Here is a 21,042-nt window from a genome sequence, read left to right as displayed (position 1 = left end):
AATATGTTGTTTATGAGGATACCTCAAAATATGCTCGAAGACAGTTCGCCGCACATCGACCTCTGCTGCGCGTCGGTCGATACTCCAGCTGAACTGTCTTCGTGAATACGTTGAGGTATCCTCGTAAATATCTCATAACCAGCTAATTATTCTAAAACTTTCATTCCAATTGCTCTGATAAAATGTTTCGTTGAGTTATTATAGGGTTGGTTAGGAGAAGATATACACAAACGGAAAACTTGTGGTTTATTTGGAGGGTACCAACAATATTAGTGACAAGTATGGGTTGGCTATCCATTGTTGAGTTTGCATCTTGAAACCAGGAATTGAACCCTTTGTAGCAGATTATGAGTGTGACAACCTGTTACATGCACGCCTGTGTGTCAGTGGAAATGTAATTCATAGTTTAAACTCTATTTGAGAATAATGGCTTCACTATATGGATATGCATATTCCAAGGATGACTACCGGCATCAGCTGCCACACGAAACAACTAGTCAATACTCGTAGTATAGGAAAGGACGCCAGATACACGACTCCAGTTCTCTATATCAATTATATTGTTTGTGGTTTTGTTACTATAAATCAAATAGTTTGAGGGTATAGTAAAATGTTATCTATGACAATCAAATCTTATCTTATCCACGTGACACATACATTTGCATTAATATTCATGCTAATACGCACAAATCCATAATTCAGTCAAGATACAACACAGCATTCACATTATATCTGTCCCTGGTTACCCACCATACATACAATCATGGATATAAAGGAAATGACAGTAAAGAGAGCTGGATTGAAACTGGATTTATTCAGAAAAGTAATATTTCTATTAATTGTGACTGTAATAGTTGTCTTCGTAATGCAATTGGTGAGTAGTTTTACATACTATATGTGTTGATGATCGAAAACTGACACATATACAGAAACCGTTGTTTTGTGTTGCTAACAGATCTGCCTATTGATATTGCAATTACCGGGAGACTATAATGAGAGTTTTGTCAATGCCGCCACAACAAAAACGTAAATAATTACATGAAACAAATTAAACTGTCGCCTATTTACGATACATTTCTATACTTTTAACAGTGTAAAATCCATATGTGTTGTATCGCATTATTTGAATTAAGATAAAAGTTACGTGCGGAAGATAACATGGCAATCACAAATATGCATATCGCTACATGGTCATCGTCGATAAATAACTGTATTATAAACATGTGTATGTGAGATGTAAACCATGCAGCAATGTCGGGATGATACACAAAATGCTGGTACTATAAAAGATATAGATACAAATTGATACACTTATTAAAGCGAATTATAGTACGTAAAACATAGTACAGCGCTCGGGATCATTTGCATAATATAAAAACGTTCATACAGCCGTTAATTTAATTATATTCTAATTTATTCTACTGCGATTAATGAATATACTGTATAATACGTTATTGTAATTCAGTAAAATTAAAACCTAGCAAATATACCTGTTTTTTATTTAAAAACACCCACAATATTTATATTTTAAGTATATTTTTTTTAGCAAAACTTAATTATAGTAAAAATAAAATATTTGTCAGTAGTTATTTTTAAAGCCACCGTTAAATGTACTGTTTCGGGAATGTGTTAGTTACATAATTAATAATGTTTGAGTCAATTCAAACAATGACTATTTCAAATTGTGTTGAAGTTGAAATCAAAACTTAAATATTTATATCACACGCGCGTTTTAGTCGACATCTGAATCTATCAGGAATATACGAATTAATATTATTCTCAATAATAATTCAAAAAGCATTGTTTAAAATTACTATCATTTAAGATACTGGCATAGTCTCTGATACTCAATCATGGTGTCAAAAGTTCAATTTGCTTGCAAGGAGCAATCAGATGCCGGATCATTATCACATAGTATGAAAATATAGATATTTTTTACACTTCTTTATTACACTGAACTGCCATGATATATGGGATACTTGATTATTGTACTTTTGAAATGTATGTAGTGTAATGTACGTTGATCTGTGAATCTGAATGACTAAACTCAGTACACATTTGACACGCGTGAATTCGAAAATTAATTGAACCTAATATTTTTTGACAAGCAGCAATCTTCAGTTTTGATAAAACCGGACATTGAGGCACCTTCTCCTCATCTACAGTCAGAAAGCTCCAAAGATATCGATCCATTACCATACAGTAGATATAATCGATTTGGAATGGAGTGGATAACTATAGTAGATGAGTTGAATTGGCAACAGAGGCATGGATATGCTGAGAATAAAAATACTGAAACACCTTTTGATATTGGAAATGGTTCGTTAGGACTAACATCAACCATGACAACAAGGTGAGAAAAATGTATTCAAATTTACACAACAGACATGGTGATTATATGAGCTAACTATCTACACTCCGATGTTCCTGCCTTTGACGAACGTGACATTGAATTTGCAACGTCATAACATCCTAGGCAAGAAACACCAAGTAGCATCATTTTAGGACTCTGTCCCACATGTTGTACACAATCTAATACACAGCTGAGTTGCTTAAATTTCAAGCTTAATATTTTAATATGTAGAAGGTGTAATCACAAGGTTGTTTAGTAATTGCAAAGTAAATAAGCATAACTCAGATGACAAGAAAATAAGTATTAAATAGAACAAGTGCTAGAACATATGTAACATTATTTGTATGCACATATATCATTTGCAAAAATTTACAAGCCTAATTTTTCATACGTCTTTTCAATTCAAAAATACGATTTGCATAGAAAACATAACCTCGCAACAGACATTACTCAGGAAGTGTATGCGCTTTACAGAACTTGGTTTATCGAATTCTTCTATACAATTATGAATGTTGAAGTATTAACTTTTTTCAGTATCGGGAAGCTATATTTCATAAGAGCGATATTTAGTATGGCATTTCTAACTGTTATATATCTTTTATATCTCGGGGTATATTCGTAAAATTAGAGCAAAGTGTATCTCTAAATGGTCATTTCAAAAATAAACTGACTATCCAAGACACCATTTGCACCACCCAATCCTGGCTAATATCATCTCGGTCGTTTTCCTTTTTTTTGGTCGTGCACTTTGATGGTGTTTTTCCGGGTTGTCTATTTGACATTTTGTATACGAAATCCCTTGACGTACACAATTCGTGTTCATATCTAGCAAATATAGATCTCCATTGTTTAAGTACATAACATGTTGTAGATGACATGTCCTGATTGAGAACATATTAGGCGAGTTTGCATGGTACAAACATTGGTATTCCAGTGGTGACAAAATGTGTTTTCTTACTGGCAGATGTCATGTTTTAGAGCAATATATCTACAGAAATTGGTCCTAAATGTAGCTGAATAGCTAAATGTTATATCTAAACGGACGTGAAAACAACATTATTTTTAATACCTAGACTTTATTTTGATTTTGATAATAACGTTTTGTCGCTCTACCTGACTATAACAAGAATGATTATTTTAGTTTTCTATGCAGAATGTGTGTAAATATGTATGGTTTCTTAACTGACACTATTTGTGACTTGCAGTATATTTGGCATTTACTTCAGTCTTACATATCTATTGGTATTTGAGGATTTGTTTATCTGTCGTTCATTGTTTCGTTTTTTTCCGACCAGATTCAGCCAGTCATTTGTTCTGTTCAACCATCTTTTGCAAAATATGTTGTAGTTATGAGGCATATACGTATCTGGTTCATGTAATCATACATGAATCATACATGAACCAGATACAGATATATATTCAAATTTATTATAGGGTGATGCTCCATAATACAAATGTCCAGAAAGGAGAGTTTGTGCATGTTGTTATTGAAGCTCGAGACAAAAACAATCGTAGAAGAAACAGAGGAGGTGATTTCTTCATGGCAGTCATGCAAAACACGAAACTGGGAAAAAGCACTGCAGGTCGTGTTATTGATTATGCAAACGGGACATACTCAGTGTATTTCTACGCAGCCTGGGCTGGTAAAGCAGAGGTCACAGTTCAACTCGCTTTCACTAGAGAAATTATTAATTTCATTAGACAAGTAGTAAAGACAAAAGAAAAGTTACAAGGAATTGCTGGAAATTTTACAGATGGAGTTACAACCGAGTCAAGCAATTGTTCAATGATAAGTGAAGGACTATGGTCTGATAAGTGTGAATATATGAATGCAAATTCCATGGGTAAGACAGTGCTTGTCTGTGATAGACCCAGTACATTGGAATGTTCTCAGTTGAATATCATCGGTAGGAGTGTTCAACAAATGAATAAAATCACAGCAGATCAGATGCAAGGTGCTGCTGATTTATTTGAATCGTAAGTATGTAACTGACTGGCAGTACATTTATACATTACATTTATTTACGATTGTCAAAATTCGTTAGAAATATATTTATCATCAGAGTGACGACCACACTGGTGTATAGGTGACAATAATTATTCAGCCAATGGTATGAACTACAAATCGTGGCATCGCACAAAGCTACGTGGTTAGTATAGTTTTAAAATGACTAACATATTCATAGAAAACATCTGGTGAACTACAAATACGTTTTTTCCTTTTGCACTTATGCGATAATCTTGATATATATTTTGATTTAACTACACACTCCTAAACTATATTTTCACAGTCAGACATGCACTCTACTGTACTGCTAATAACGCCAATTTCAATTTCGTTATTTTTGGGGGGGGGGGGTGTTGTTGACCTGTTTCCTTCGCTGTTTCGATGTGTGTTTGTTTTGAGGGTGTCATCATATGTGATAGTGCATGACTACTGTGGTTAACAAAGCAGTGATACCAAATTCTGGTTAACGGAGTGCAACATAAAATAACAATTTATTGTATGTCTGATGAAAGGGATAGTATCATTAGCCCATCCAAGACTAAACGTTGGTACATGTCACAAGGTCTAGGAAGACATTCATGCTGTCAAGTGTTCCATACAGCAATACAGATTAAAACTGGTATAAATTCATGGTGTGTTGGTCAACGATTTCAAGTTATACTCGAATCGAATCTTGTGAATCTTGTGAATCATGACATAATTGGGAGCTGAATCTTATGATAGCCATTCCTGAGTGTAACATTCACTGGAATACACTGAAAATACCAGCCCTTACATGTGGCTGTGAAACTGATTTGGTTTTAATCACATATTCTGGAAGAAGACTCAAAGCGTGATGTTATCCAATGAACCAATGAAATTTAGCCTAGGTTCTAAAGTGTTCTTATTAGTGTTTAATGTACAAAACTGTTTTTAATTTTAGGATATCGCAAATGGCATGGTTGCCGGCAACACCAGTATTAATACAAGGCGAGTAAATAGAAGCATATATAAGACTTGTGTTTATGTATATTATGTAATAGAAAAAAAACAGTAATGTTATTATAATGATAATAATGATATTAACAAATCATTATAATATCGGAGTTCTGTATACAGAAAATGGGTAGTAAAATTCTTGAAATTACTTCTCCTGTATCTCATTGTAGGCAAATAGATGAATATGACATAATAATATGTAACAAATGAACTGTGTGTAAAGCACAGTTTCCATTTCACATTCCCTTCATACTTTCTGTCCACTAGGGTACTGTACATTTGATAATCATGATGCATTCTCGCAAAAAAAACAGTGGGAATGAAAATGTATACCTACTAATTGTTTGCAAATGACCTTCACTAATGATTACTTACTCCCATATGTCTACTGTTGTGTACTACATTGGAATAATATAAAGAAATAACTCTTCACATTGTTATTCTTTAGACGCAGAAGTATATCCTCGTCCATTGCAGCAATGTGGTTCAGATATACCAGTGCCATTATCTGACGGATATTGGGAAACTCGTGAATTATTTATTCCACTTGTATGTCATAGTAAACAGTGGTCAAAAGAAGAAGTCCACAGGTGTTTATCTGACAAGACTATCATAGCGAGTGGAGACTCTACAGTGAAGCAAATTGTTAGACTCATGAGATACGAACATGCATATAATATGAGGTTTCATTTCATGGCGCCTAGAGCTGGACAAATTGACGAAACTGTACCAGAATTTGTATTTGAAAGTGACTTGATTGACAATATCACATACAATGAATGTCAGTCTAAAGTTCCTATTGTGATGTTGAACTTTGGTTTCCACTACGGCATGTGGTCAACTCAGTCCTACATAGAACGTCTATTTCGTGCCAAGTTGGCCGTGGAAAGATTGTTAAAAAGATGTCCAAATTCTAAAGTAATGATTAAACTGTCACACCCACGGGAACATGTGTTCAGAGAGCAATCTATCCACAGTAGTAATTGGGTATTTTTTGATCAGAACAGAATTATTAGATATGTATTCGCCGGAATTGGTGTTTTGTTTCTTGATATATGGGATATGGTGTTGTCTTCATTTGAAACAAATACAGTTCACATGCCACCAGTTGTGATAAGCCAAGAAATACATCTCATGTTATCATACATTTGTCCGGAAATGGTTGGCGCATAAGAGAATTTGTGGCGGAAGATTTATTACTACTTGTTAAAATATTGAGTATAAACCAAATATGATTTCATATAATGCTATTTTACATATTTCACAGTTGTGAAATTTAATGTTTCATATACCTGCTGGTATAAACTTAGCTTTAGGATTGTTTTTAACTAATTTAACTAGTTCAAATATGGCAGTTTAAACCAATGATGTACATAAGTGCTTTTAGAGAATGGACAGTTTGTTTAGATTATGACATATCTCTTTGAGGCTAACATTTACATGTGCATTTGCTTACATTCAATATTGCTTATAAGACAGCGCCTACTTTTGGAAACTATGTAATATAAGTGTCAACATATGCATTGACATTAAAAGTCAAGTGTCACATTTGTATTCAAATGTCAAACTAGTCCTAAATTGTGCGTTAAATAATTATATTCATTATGATAATGCCTAGCGTGTCTCAACTTAGTTAAACCTAAACTTGTTTACATGGCTCACATTACAAATATTCTGTACAGAAGTAAGGTGTTAACTTTATCTACAGAAGAATCTTGAAGAACGAACAACTGAAATTTACATAGACGCCATTTATATGTTTTGACAACAACCTTGAAATGTGATTTTCCCATCGATAAACATGAAATACAATGCTGAAGTAAATACAAAATGAAATACATTGCTTACCTGTAACAATGGCACCAATAATGAATGGCTAGGATTAACAGGGATTTAAAGAAGAACGCAGCGAAGTATGGACTTTTGGGGGTGATATTCCATGGGCATATGCGTCTGTAAAAATTTGGCAAAATAACCAAATAACCAAATGCCAGAAGAAACAAGGATGCATACGCCGAGGTCCTCCCTCAGTTCAAAACTGTTGTTGCAGTCATTACTCGAACAGAGAAGCAGCAACAATTTTTAACATTCAACGTATCATTAAAGAGCTAGGAATAAAACGAAAAATGCAGCCAGCAACGGTAACATTTGCCCGTGCAACATGGCGTGATGATTGTCACGCAAAGCCAGAAATTCCCAAACAGAGCAGAACGGGCCCATCAGTCTTCTTTAAAAGCGGGAGTAAAATGTTATGTGGCAAGATTGGGCACAAGGTACTTGAGTGCTGCGCACAGCCGGAGAAGTGGTGTCCACAGCCACGTGACAAAAACAGCAATGACGAAAACGAACACTCATTTTGGTTTAATTTTGCACTGACAAATATTGTAAATCTGTAGCAAAATAACACAGCAAGTTGATGGATCGTGGGGCAACTACACACAATGTAAATGATAGAGCAAAATTTGTGAATTTTCATAGAGATTTTGATACAAAAATAATCATGTTATTGCAGTCGTAGTTTGTGACAGGGGCAATGTCTACGTTGTATCGTATGATGTAAATGTCGAGCTCAGGGTGTTATTCTAGTGAAAACACTGCATGTACAGAAGGATATGTTTAATTAAATTTGTATATAAATGGTTCCAATATGAAAGCCAGAGATGGTACAATTGATGTGGAGAAAGATGTTAGGTTATATTTTTAAAATAAAATTCCCTGTACATCTCTCTCCGAAATATTACAAGACTGGCAACAGATTGTGGGACACTGTAATGTCAATGATATTATTTAATTAGAACATGTAGTTGATGGGTTTAAAAAAACTGACAAGCTAGATTCCAGGTGTGACAGCTGCATTTAATAGAGAAGCTGATAAACGGGCTACAAGGCCAATGGCGTTTGTCCACTGTGATCTAGCGGGACCAATTGAACGTGTTGCTAAAGATGGATTCAAATATGGCATTTGTTTTAGTAATGATAATTCAGGTTCTGTTTTTGTATACTTTCTTATACGTAAGAGTGATAATGTTGCAGAGTGATAATATTTGGCTGATAGTGCACCCTATGGTCTAAGTAGGTTGTTAAGATGTGACAATGGTACTGAATTTTCAGAAATTCAGGTCTTTAATGAACAAAAATAAAATAGTCAAGAGTTTTCATACTCGCCACACCAGGAGTGTACCGTTTGTCACATGCATTTTTGATAAGTGAGGACTGTGAACAAATTACTGTGTGTATACAAAATGTACTGATGTTTGTAAAGTGGTCATGATTTTTGAGTTGATGACATTATACAGCAGTGAAAAGGTCATATTGGACATAAAACGGTCACTGAGTCAATGGTTCAAAATGAAGGATTTAGGTGTTTTGCTTTGGTTTCTTGGTTAAGAATTTGATTGCTATGAAGACATTAAAACAAAGAAACAAAATACGTTGGAAATTTGCCAAACAGATTTGACATGAGTGATTGTAAGCTCAAGCCATATTCCCATGTGATACGGTAGTCTGTAAAGCTATACATGGGCATTAAATAGTTGGCAGTTTAATGTATTTGATGACTGCAACTAAGCCAGACTATGTCATTTATTGTTAGCCCATTGTTATATATTATTTATATATTAAGTCTTCGCAGAAAGATTTCTGTATGACTAAACATGTATTGAGGTACTTAAAGTGAACAAAACATTTTGGTTTGAGGTACAGCCGCTCAGATCACGAACCAAATTAATTTGGATAATGTGATTGTGACTGGACAGAAAAAGTGGGCCACTTATTTCATGGAAAAGCTTTAAACAGCGGTGTATTGCCTTGCCTACATGTGAAGCAGAATATATTGCATTGACCAGTGCCAATGGCAAAAACAGTGTATTTAAAACAGTTGCATTCTGGCATGAGTGGACAGCCAGTCAGAGTGCCATAGATTTTAGCTAAAACTCGCTGTGTTATAAAAAGTCAAGGCACTTTGTCATCAAGTATCATTTTTTGAGATCTGAAGTTCAAAATGACAATGTTGAATTTTGCAATATGAAAACCAGTAGGAATGTAACCGATGCATTTACTAAACCAGTATCAAGGGCAAAGTTGAATATTTTGAACTTAGAGCCAACTTAAGTTTAAGAAGGGGTGTTAAGATAAACTTATTTTGATCTAGTTCATTCTGTGCATGTATTATGTTACATTAAGAATTGAAGTGCTTTCTGATTGGCTGAGACAATCATGCATTTTTAATGAGTTGTTGTTGGCTTTGGGGGATTGTGTGTGTCAGCATCCTTTATTTTTTATTTTTGTCATACCTCAAATCCTAGAAAAAAGTGTGCATTGACTCATGGGAAGAAACGGTGTGCATTGCCGTGTGATAACTGTCATAAAGGTGATTGACACGTCATACTTGTTTTCAACTTTGGAAAGGCAGTTGGAATCTACCAGGTGTGCTTGTGATTTACATATCAAAGGGGTTTTACAATTTTGGAAGAAGAATTGGGATCTACCAGGTGTGCTGTTATTTGAATCGCAAAGGATGTTTATGATCTACTGAGTTGCCTACGTGACGCAGCTGATAGCAAGATCACTTTCTGTTTGCCTCATGTGGAAACCCCTGAATCTGGGCCAGTTATGCCTATAAATGGACAGACTGAAGACAGTTTGGGGTCCGTCATTTCAACATAGTATCCTGTGTGTTGCTGCCACGATATTGTAAGATAAGTGACACAGGCTTCAACCATCGTTCTGTGAGACTGGCATGAACTGCTCTGCGATCTTCTACTTTCAGTGGTGCCCTCCAAAATAACAGCGTTCCTCTGCGAGTAAGACTCCTGTATTTCTTCATTGTTGTGTTGCAGAAGCCATTTGCTGTCATCCATTTCTACATCCTGGAACTGTGAGTTATCACCAATGGACGCTTCCCTACGCAATCTCCTTTACGCAATCAATTTTAGTGACTTTATTCATTGTATTTTTCTGAGCTTTAGTTCTTGTAATTATTTTGAGAGGTATTAAAGCCAGCAGCTTTAACTCGATATTTTGTATTTCATTTCTAGTACTAGTGTCTTGTCTACCCCATTCTAGCAGTGACAGAACCCCCCTGTCCAGCGTGAGTTCTGTGGGTGGCCCTCTCAATTGCAATGAGCAGGCCTTACACTGTGACATTTTGGTGTCAAAAGTGGGATTGCGATTCTGATTCGGATTGTGATTCTGATTTGAGATTCTATTGTCAATAATCCCCTGACTAAATTGACTGTTTCGTAACTTCTCAGGTCTAGAGAACGCGGTGTTTTCAGACCAGATTGTTCATTGCTGTATTTAATACTACTAGAACTTGAACTACACCTTTTCAGCATGAGTGTTGTTAATGAATATAAAGAGTTAGGTAGAGCCTTTGAGTATGAGGCAAACTGATGAGGAGAAGTGCTGTCTCAATTTGTGAGAGCAGGGCGTGAGGAGAGGGATGATAGAGCAGCCAAACGTAATAATTGAACGTGAGGAAAGAGGCAGAGAACGTGAGGTTGAAAAGTTGAAACATGAGGCAATAGAGGCAGAGAAAATAAGACAGCATGAACTTGAAGTGTTGAGATTGCGTGCGGAAGCTAATGGTAAAAATTGAGGCCCTCTCAATGCAATATGCAGGGGTTACACTGTGACAGTGTGATATTTTAAACGCTTTCTACACTATTAAGGAAAACTGCACTAGAGTTAATCACACATTCTAGAAGATTCAAGGCGTGATATTTTGTAGTGTCCTTATTTAGTGTAGACTGTGGAACAAACTGCCATGTACTGTATTCGAGTCACATGCCACTATTTCACTTGCTCGTTGCTTGTTTCGACCGTTGGCATGTATATTATAACTAGGTGTATTTTGTAAGAAAACAAGCTGTATCAGATTGGTTGACTGTCAGCAGAACTACAACTATTTCAGCAGATATAATGCCAGTTTGTGTGATGTCTAGATGTACAAGAATTGGAACCTAGTATTTGTCTGTCCTGCGTTATTATGTATAGAAGAATTATGTAAAACAAATAATAAGATTGTTGGAGTAGAAGGCAAATCATATATATATTTTCAGATCAGAATTCAATACATTACATTAATACTCAAAACTACAATAACCAAGGCTTGGGTTAAACACAGACTACGTCCATAATTTACAATGTTAGTGCGTTTAGACACTATTTCTTGAATTATTATTCACTATTATATTATTTCGAATATTACTGATAGATTCAAATGTGCACTAAAACGCGTATGTAATATAAAGCCGTATATATTCGAGTCGTGATTTTAAACCTCAAATTTTTAGCACAAACATGTTACGTCTTACGGCATTTTTTTACGAATTTTGAAACAGTTTTAAATTGGCTCCACAATTATTAATTATCTTACCAACACATCACAAAAGAAAAACGTATATTTAGAATTGGGTTTACAAATAACTACTGGAAAATGTTTTATTTTCGCGGGAATACATTTTTGCTAAAAAGACTTTCGGAGAGCTTTGTATGCAGTTGATTTTCAGTGATCTTTGATGAGTTGAACCTAAAATATCAGATTTATTGAACTCGTGTAGTAATTTAAATTTCAAACAGAAATCTCCGCTCTCATTCAATACATCTGACATTATGAATTATTAAATCAAACACACAGCTAGAACACACACAGCTATATCAGTATTAACATGATGAAAATGGAATTAAACCTAACCTGGTAGACTGACCAAGCATATATAATATAAACATAAAAATAGTAATATAACTCCATAATGAAACTTGTTAGGGATAATGATCGTATGCATTGAATGTGATAGAATAAGGTATTAATTTAATTGAATCCGTTTCTACTTGTGGGGTATTTGTGTTCAATTGTCACATATTAGAAAAAAACTTGCCTCACCACACTAGTAATAAATGAATATAATTTACACATAATTTGCAAAACATGTTTTATTTGTAGGATATCGCAAACGGCATGGTTGCAGGCAACACCAGTAGTAATACAAGGCGAGTAAATGGGAGAATATATAAGATTTGTGTGTGTGTGTATATTAGCAGATACAGTCCCAGTTAGAACGATGTCCAGGGGTGCAAGAGTTTGAACCTAGTCTCTTTCATGTGTTTGACTATAATTATTAATATTGTTATGTGTAGACACATTATGTAATATAACATACAAGATTGTTTGAGTAGAAAGCAAATAGCAAATCATCTTATTTTCAGAGTAGTAAACCGAAATATGGTATTACCTCTTGAAATGGCTTCTCCCAGTGTATGGTGGTAGAACGAACAGTTTATTTCTTTGTAGGCAAATAGATGAATATGACATAATAATATGTAACAAATGTACTGTGTGTAAAGCACAGTTTCCATTTCACATTCCCTTCATACTTTCTGTCCACTAGGGTACTCCCATATGTCTACTGTTGTGTTAGAATAGTATAAAGCAATTTTTTACATTGTTATTTTTAGACACAGAAGTATCTCCTCGTCCATTGCAGCCATGTGGTTCAGATATACCAGTGCCATTATCTGATGAATATTGGGAAAATCCTGAATTTATTCCACTTGTATGTCGCAGTAAACAATGGTCAAAGGAAGAAGTCTACAGGTGTTTATCTGACGAAACTGTGCCAGAATTTGTATTTGAAAAGTTCGGCTCACATACACATTACCTACTCCTTGCTGTACTGTAGATTTGTAATTTGATCAACGAGGGAATCTTGATTAAAGAACAATTGAAATTGGAATTTCCATTCCTGTATTCAAGAGTGTTTTCGTGACAATGTACACAAAACAGATTCTGAATTTATGCTTCAGTTTCCTACTTACAGCCAGTTGAAGCACTGTCATCTTCCCTTTGTTTCTTTTCCTCGATTAGTAAAATAGAATATTGACCAAAATAAAAAATAAAAAACGATTTAAAATTTGCGTAAATTTATGACTGCGTTTCCCATACGAAGTCTTGACTGACAACAAGGTTGACCATGAACATTGGAGAAACACAAAGCTTTTCTGAATCATCAACAACAGTATACAAATAAAATGTTACTCTTGACTGTTTGCGAATAGTCTGCTGTTGCAGAGTAGTTACAAACAAGCGGTAGGTAAATATCCACTGAAATGTTGGTGAACACATGATATTTTGCAAAGCTAAATTTTGCTCATTGGATATGATACGGAATTGTCCAATAAACCAAATATATAATTGCAACATTAATCAAGAAACATTATGTAATAATACACATTGGTACCAATATACTATTTGTAGGAACACGGGCGGTAATTTGTTTATAGATAAGATCTTGGCAATAAGTCAACAACATTTATAAGACACCGAATTGAATAATTATTTAATGAAATAACTTTAAATGAATTGTTATAATTCATATGATAATTGGTATGACAACAGGATGTTCCTTTGGGTGATTATGAAAATGTTTAACAAATTATTTGACAAAAATATCGAAAACGTTCAGCCATTTCAGAAGAAACGTTTACGAAACGTGTAGTACCAGAAGCTTTCCTTACACACGAATTGGTGACGTCACAAAATAAATGCTCTTCAATTGGTGTCGTTTTTTCGGGAAATACGAATTACAATAAAGATACTTAAGACATTGCCAATAAGGTGGAATTAATCACGTGTCAATATAATGGTAATAACAGTTTAACAGAACAATCATATAGTCACGCCGGGGGTCAAGCACTTTGTTGAAACATGGCTGAACATAGATGAAACTGGGTGATGGCTTGACCAGCGAAGAATACACCATTTGACACTCACAATATCACAATAAAACTGCGAAGAGGCCGCGTATACGTAGGAAATGAAAAAAAACGCCTAGAGTTCGAATCCCACTAGAATCATACTCATCAGATCCAGAGTCATCGTTTTCGATTTCGATTTCGCATACAACTAATCCGGACACAGAAATACTTAACTAAATTAATTAAACGACAGGTATTTACTCGCAAATTTTTGTCGAGACATTTATTCTCTTGTTTTACCACCACTTGTTCAATTATTTGACATCAAGCATTGAACCATGTGTTTGTTTGCAAATGAAGGCTCAATTGTGTTGTGAGTGCGGCCACATGTTACCTGTACTTGCCCGATTTATCAGTGATGTTGCCATAACGACTACTCGAATTATTTGCCACACAAAACTCAATGAAACGCTAGTCATACTCCTTATACAGGAAACGATGCTATTATGCGACTCCAGTATTAACTACATTGTTTGTGATTTTGTGTGTAGTTAACAGCAACACTTTCAGAGTAGCAAAAGTCTACCTAAATGATAATCCTAACCACGCGACACGCACATTTTACTAATAACATTTATGCTAATACGCACAAATCCTTTAATGTTACCGCTGTACAGTAGCATGTGTACAATCCTATTACCTACAATGCGTAGAATCCTTCAAGGCTGTTCTTTATCTGGGCAACTATATACGATCGTAATTGATACACTTCTACACAAAACACGATCACAAAGTCAAAGGCAAGGTCTCGAAATACACGGCTCTGGAGGGAAGCGAGTGTACAAACGACCTATGCGGATGATATCAGCTTCTTCCTGACTTATGATGGTGACTTTATCAAACTTGATAAATGGCTGAAACTCTATGAAGGTGCAAACAATGCACGCATAAACTACTTTAAATCACAGGTTCTATGGCAGGGCAGATGGAAAAGTCGCACTGACAAACCACTCAACCTCAACTGAAATAACGAGGGTCTCAAAATTCTTGGCACTTACATTGGAAATAGCTCGTTATTCTTTGACAAAATATGGGAAGGCACACTGGATAAAGTTAAAACAAAACTTGAATGGTGGGAAAAATATGCACCAAACCTGTCTTATAGAGCGCGCACATTGATTATCAATCAGTCACTAAACTGCTACACAGATTTATATATCTATCTATGTCTGCCCGATGATCTTATTAGTCGCCTACAGAAGCTATTTTTAAGATTATTTTTGCGTGGACGTCTGCCCCTCCAAGAAATAATCTTGAAATTCCAATGTTCTACCGTGACCTACAAAAAGTTTGGTCTTCGTTGCCCACTTTTAGAAAAGGCAGACCCTCCACTTATTAAAGCGTGTGCCGTGAACCACTGTTTCACAATCCGCTTTTTCTGCATCCAATACAACACACGCCTCTAAACCTAATGCATTTTCGGGAGGCTGGTATTAAAAAAAATGGCCAATTAGTAGACAACAATAGGTGGCTCGATATCGATACTGTACACGAAATAGTTCACATCTATTCTAAAAAGGTGTTGAATATTGCCATGAAGGTCATCAAACAAGCAATCCCTACAGCTTAGAAATCTCTCATCAGTGATGGACACAATCCTAACTTAATAGAAACATGTGACACTAACTGCTACATTGAGATTGTCTACAGAGATGATGACAGGGATATACTTGTCAGCTTGTCCACCCTACAAAACCATGACATATATACAATACCTTTCCAGTCAAAATACAGAGTGCGACAACATATGGAGAGATATACTGGCAATACCTCCCGAATACCGCCCAAACTTCGGTGACTGCTATATTGCCCTTTTGCCCCAAAAGGACAACGACTTCCAATGGCGGCTACTACACGGTGCTTACCCAACGGGCGGCTTCTTGTACAACTCCCGTATCTCAGACTCCGATAAATGCCAATTTTGTAACGAAACTGACATTCATATCTTCCTGGAATGCCAGAGAGTGAACACTCTATTAAAAACTATTAAACCCGTTATACAACACTTAATAGACGAGGAGAACATTCCTCTACCATGGTATATATTGGGTCCGCCAAGACAATAACGTGTTATCAACTGCCATCGTCTACTGTGCTACATATTGACAACTGCAAAGGTAGCCATTCACATCACGCGGTACAACAGACAAAAAAATCTCGACCTCACAGATGTACTCTTGTGCTTCAAACTATGAGTTGGCAACCGCGTCACAATGAATTCAAATACCATTTACTCAAGCACACTATCCAGGCTTTCGTCGATCAAAATTGTATAAACGCTGCTACAGTTAACGATGAGCAGCTTAAACTGTTGGACTCTTTCACAGTCGTAACGGTCACTTACCCACTACTTCTACTTTATTTAAGTTAAATTACACCTACCTATGATCTTATTCTACGTTTTCGTTTTCTCTTCAGCCGATTATTAATAGTTTATTCGAAATACTTGTATGTAAATATCGTCTCTTTGCATTCGGTATTTTTCCTTTTCTCGTTCAGTCGACTGTCATTAAATTGATTAAAAAATGCATATGTAACTATCATTTGTTCACTGTATCTCGAAATGTATCTCACTGTAATCAAAATTTTGTTTTCATAACCATAAGTCGATTATCAATTCGTTATGTTCATATGTGATTATCGGTCTTTTTTCTTCTCATTGATTTTCGAATTTTATTGTTATATTTAGTCATTTTTAAATTTTAAAGCTATACATAGGTAAGGTATCTTTATAACTGAGTAATTAAAGCAGAAATACATGCTATTGTGTGTACAACATTTGTTGATAATGTATAAGAGATAAGACTTGCTTTAGTCAAGATACAACAGTGCATTAATACACTTTTAATTAAGTCGACACATAATATACAAGACATAACTATTGCGATTAATAAATATACTGTAAAATAATTTATTTTACCTGAAGGAATGACACATGAAAATACATTCTAGCGAATTTACCGTTTTCCCCATGTTTTACATTCAACTCATCGAAAATTCTTGAAAATAAACTCCATACACAAAAACAAATTAATTCGAGTTAAAATAAAGTATTTTTCGGATATTAATTTTAAGGTCATCGCTACATTGTTGTCATGCTGGTATCATAATTAATAATTGTTGAGTTGACTCAAACAACGACAATTTCATAGTTCGAATAATCGCCACAAAACGTGAAAAAGAAAATCTGTGCACGGAGAAGTTGAGGTTAAGAAAATGTAAAATCATGACTCAAATACACTGGCGGATTTAGAAATCCGGTAAGGGGTCACGCTCCCATTGACGTGGGTTGAGTTTGTCATTTGATTTTTCATTTATTTTGCGGGCTGAAGGGGCGCCTGGCACCCCTAAATTTGCGCGTGCAAATATATACAGTGTTTATCACACACGCGTTTTAGCTGGCATCATATTTTGTTAGAAATATTCTAATTATTATAATTCTCGAATGTTCTAGAAACCTTGTCTTAAACGCCAACACCATAAGATGTTTGAGTAGTCTCCGATATTCTGCTATGATGTCAAATGTTCAATCTGATTACATGGACCAATCTGATTGCCAGAGTTATTGCATAGTATGAAGTATAGAAAATTATTACACAGAATTGCCATCATATAAGGGATATTTGATTATTGTAGTTTTGAGTGTTTATTAAATGTAAATTAAATTTCCCCATCAACAGCCATGCAGCTCTAAACGTGTCGTTTCACTACAATACAGTATATATAATCGAGTTGGAATGGAGTGAATAACTATAATGGTTGAGTTGGACTAACATCAACAATGACAACAAGGTGAGAACACGTCAGATTTATTACCATCACACAATAGGCACTGTGATGTTTTTTTTTTTTTGAAAAACTTGACATTGAATTTTCAATGCCATGACATGACATATTAGTCAAAATACACCAATCATTTCATGACACTGTCTCCTTTACACAGGCTATTCCACGGGTGAGTTGCCTAATATAATATACTTATATGCTATGTCTTGATTGAGAAAATATTTGGTGAGTTTAGACGGTGGTGACAAAATGCGTGGCAGATGTCATGTTTTAGAGCAATATATCTACAAGTTTGAAAACATAGTCCTAAATATAGTTGAATTATTATAGTTGAATGTTATATATAAATGGAAGTGAAAGCAATTTTACTTTTAATACCTAAACTTTATGCTGATAATAATATTCGTCTATAACAAAAAGAGTGATTTCAGTTATCTACACAAAATTTATATATATTAAATATTATACAGGATGATGCTACATAATATAAATATCGAAAAAGAAAAGTTTGTGCATGTTGTTATTCTTCATGGCAGTCATGGAAAACACGAAACTGGGAAAAAGCACTGCAGGTCGTGATATTGATTATGCAAATGATACATACTCTGTGGGTTTTTTTACGCAGCCTTGGATGAAAATGAAGAGGTCACAGTTTTCATTAGAGAAATAATTAATTTCATTGTACAAGTCGTAAAGACAGAACCGAGTAATTGTTAGGTGATAATTTATGAAACTATGGTCTGATAAGTGTGAATATCTTTCCCTATACCAACTTTTTAATCTTATCAATATAATAATGTTGTAATTGTTTCAATATATTTCTGTCAAATTTAATCTATTTAATGATTTTATTTTCACTTGCATATCAATGAGCATATACTGTATCAAAGTGGTTGGTTGACTACAGAACTACAAAGTTATGTTGCAATATATCAACTATTTATCAGAAAATACTTTGAGAGTGGAGCAAATCTAACCGAAACGAGATACAGTCACATCTTAAGCACGCGACACGCACATTTTACTAATAATATTCATGTTAGTACGCACAAATCCTTAAATTTGATCGAAATGAGTAGCATATGTGTGTAATCCTATTACCTATGAACCTGCAGTGTACATCACACTGACGTATTCCCTGTAGTATTGTGTGTTGTCATTGCAAATAGTCTCTAGTTCACAAAAAATATTTCTTTGCCATGGTTCTGGTTACTACACCTGATGGAAACTCCTCTGCTGCCTTTTCATCAGTATTCAACACTGGTACATCAGTCACACAAGGCATCACATCCACTCTCCTGCTCAGTCATTACCTAGTAACACCATATCGCAATACCCTCTACAGGAAGAACCATTTACACAATTGCACTGCAAATTAATACGATGCAATGGTACTGATTTATAACTACCCTCAAAACCTCTAAGTAGAAAGTTTGCCCTCTGAGATATTTCTTCAGACAATGGCAGTACGCCTTCCAACAACACCGACTGTGCTGTGCACCTGTATCTCGCAATATCTTCGCAAATTGGCTGGTAGAAGAATCAAAGAAATCTGACCCTCAGACATAAAACAATCAGTCACCTATGCTGTCAACAGCACTTCTACCACTAAAGAACTTTGGTTTAGTTACAGACTGAGTATCACACCTATTTCTAGCAACAACAGCTAAAGTGTTGGACAAACTGCTAACGTATTTTTTTTCTTAAGAATCTCATACCCATAGATAACATGATGGGTGTGAGAACATGACCTGGCTTCTTGCAGTAAAGAGAAACAGGAGCCCTTACCCCATCAGCACAGGACTCCTCGTACCTACATTAACTACATTATAAGAACTACTATTTATATTGTTACTATTATTATTATTAGACCAACAATTTGGTTTAGGTTTGCTATAAACACACCTCTTAGCTTGATACTGTGGTTTTACCGCAGCTTTCTTGAGAGTGATAGCATAATCATCAGTCCACATTGCAGCTTTGTTTAAATCATGTGCTTTCTGTTCATCCAAGCAAGTTCTAATATCCATGGAAATACATTTCTTGAAAACCTGTAGTTAGAGCTGTCTTAACTTATCGTAACTCTCACTCACTTCGTTAGAATTTATCCATCTATCAAATAGTATTTCTGTCTCTTGGGCGAGCTCTACGTGAGTTTGAATTTGCGATGTCTGTGCATTCATGTATTTCACATTTGGCAGTGAAGAATACACCTCAGCTGCCCTACCTAATAAATTACTTTGTATTAACAAATCCCACATATCCTCAGGCCACTTCATAGTTTCCACAACTTTCTCAAAATCTACTTCTTTTTCATTAAATTTAGGTACTAGTTTAATGTGCTTTGCTATATCAAAATAACTTCCTACTATCTCACGAGGTACCCCATGCTCTGCAGCTAATCGCCTAAGTGTTTCATTTCATATTCTTGTTCACGCTGATCTTGTTCTTTCTGTCTGTCTGTTGCTATTTTGTTTCCATGGCTGTGACTGTTTTTTTTTCTCCAGCTTAATTCTCTCTCATCTTTAACTGCAGTTTCATTTTAGTTAATTCTAAATATATTTCTCCACTCTCTACACTACTAAATGTGTTATCAAGTAATCAACCACCATCTCTCAAATTTTACATTTTTTTTTATTTTTTTAATTTATATCAACAGATATATTATAACACTGGGCTACAGTTATCAGCTGATCTTTATTATCAATTTTAACCTGTGAAAGCCCAGACTCCTGACATTTCTTCCATGGTTTGGCCGATTCTTGAATTCACAATAGAATATCATATATGTTATCACTCTAATGTATAAATTATGCTTTTGTTCAACACTCCACAATTTACCTGTTTTAAGATACTAGCAGTTTTTTTTTTCATTTCCCGGACGAGTCCCTTATTTGTTACGAGATGACCAATAATCACACTTTGGATTTGCAACAAAAACAAACACCCCTTTTCTAACCAGCGAATTCAACAAAATACAACCAATCACACATGTTCAGTGCAAAAACACCATATTTTATACAAGAAATACTAAAAAATGAACAGGACAGTAAAAATGAACACATCAACAGACATCCACTAGTTCAAGTGTTCGTACTTTGATTAAAAATTCAACTTTTGTTTTTCACAAGCTTGTATTCTTTTACACGACGTATTGGTC

The 21,042-nt window shown here is 35.0% G+C and overlaps 1 protein-coding gene across 1 annotated transcript; it reads left to right on the top strand.

The window, feature by feature from the left end:
• Positions 1–763: 763 nt before the first annotated feature.
• On the top strand, positions 764–6,512 carry LOC100368420 (NXPE family member 3-like). The gene is made up of 5 exons (XM_002734488.4): positions 764–874; positions 2,112–2,353; positions 3,788–4,330; positions 5,284–5,330; positions 5,788–6,512. Exons 1-5 carry the CDS (start codon positions 764–766, stop codon positions 6,510–6,512), a joined length of 1,668 nt encoding a protein of 555 aa, XP_002734534.1.
• The last annotated feature ends 14,530 nt before the right edge of the window (positions 6,513–21,042 follow it).

This window comes from Saccoglossus kowalevskii, chromosome 9 (genome assembly GCF_978046115.1).
Source record: "Saccoglossus kowalevskii chromosome 9, keSacKowa6.1, whole genome shotgun sequence".
Lineage (NCBI taxonomy): Eukaryota > Metazoa > Hemichordata > Enteropneusta > Harrimaniidae > Saccoglossus > Saccoglossus kowalevskii.
The sequence above is the reverse complement of the archived record's forward strand: the minus strand, read 5'-3'. Positions and strand labels throughout refer to the sequence as shown.

Excerpts from the sequence above, each read along its gene's own strand:
- LOC100368420 (XM_002734488.4), top strand. The coding sequence starts at position 764 with ATGGATATAAAGGAAATGACAGTAAAGAGAGCTGGATTGAAACTGGAT. Across the intron at positions 2,354-3,787 it reads ACATCAACCATGACAACAAG|GGTGATGCTCCATAATACAA; the intron begins GTGAGAAAAATG and ends AATTTATTATAG. Across the intron at positions 4,331-5,283 it reads GCTGCTGATTTATTTGAATC|GATATCGCAAATGGCATGGT; the intron begins GTAAGTATGTAA and ends TTTTAATTTTAG.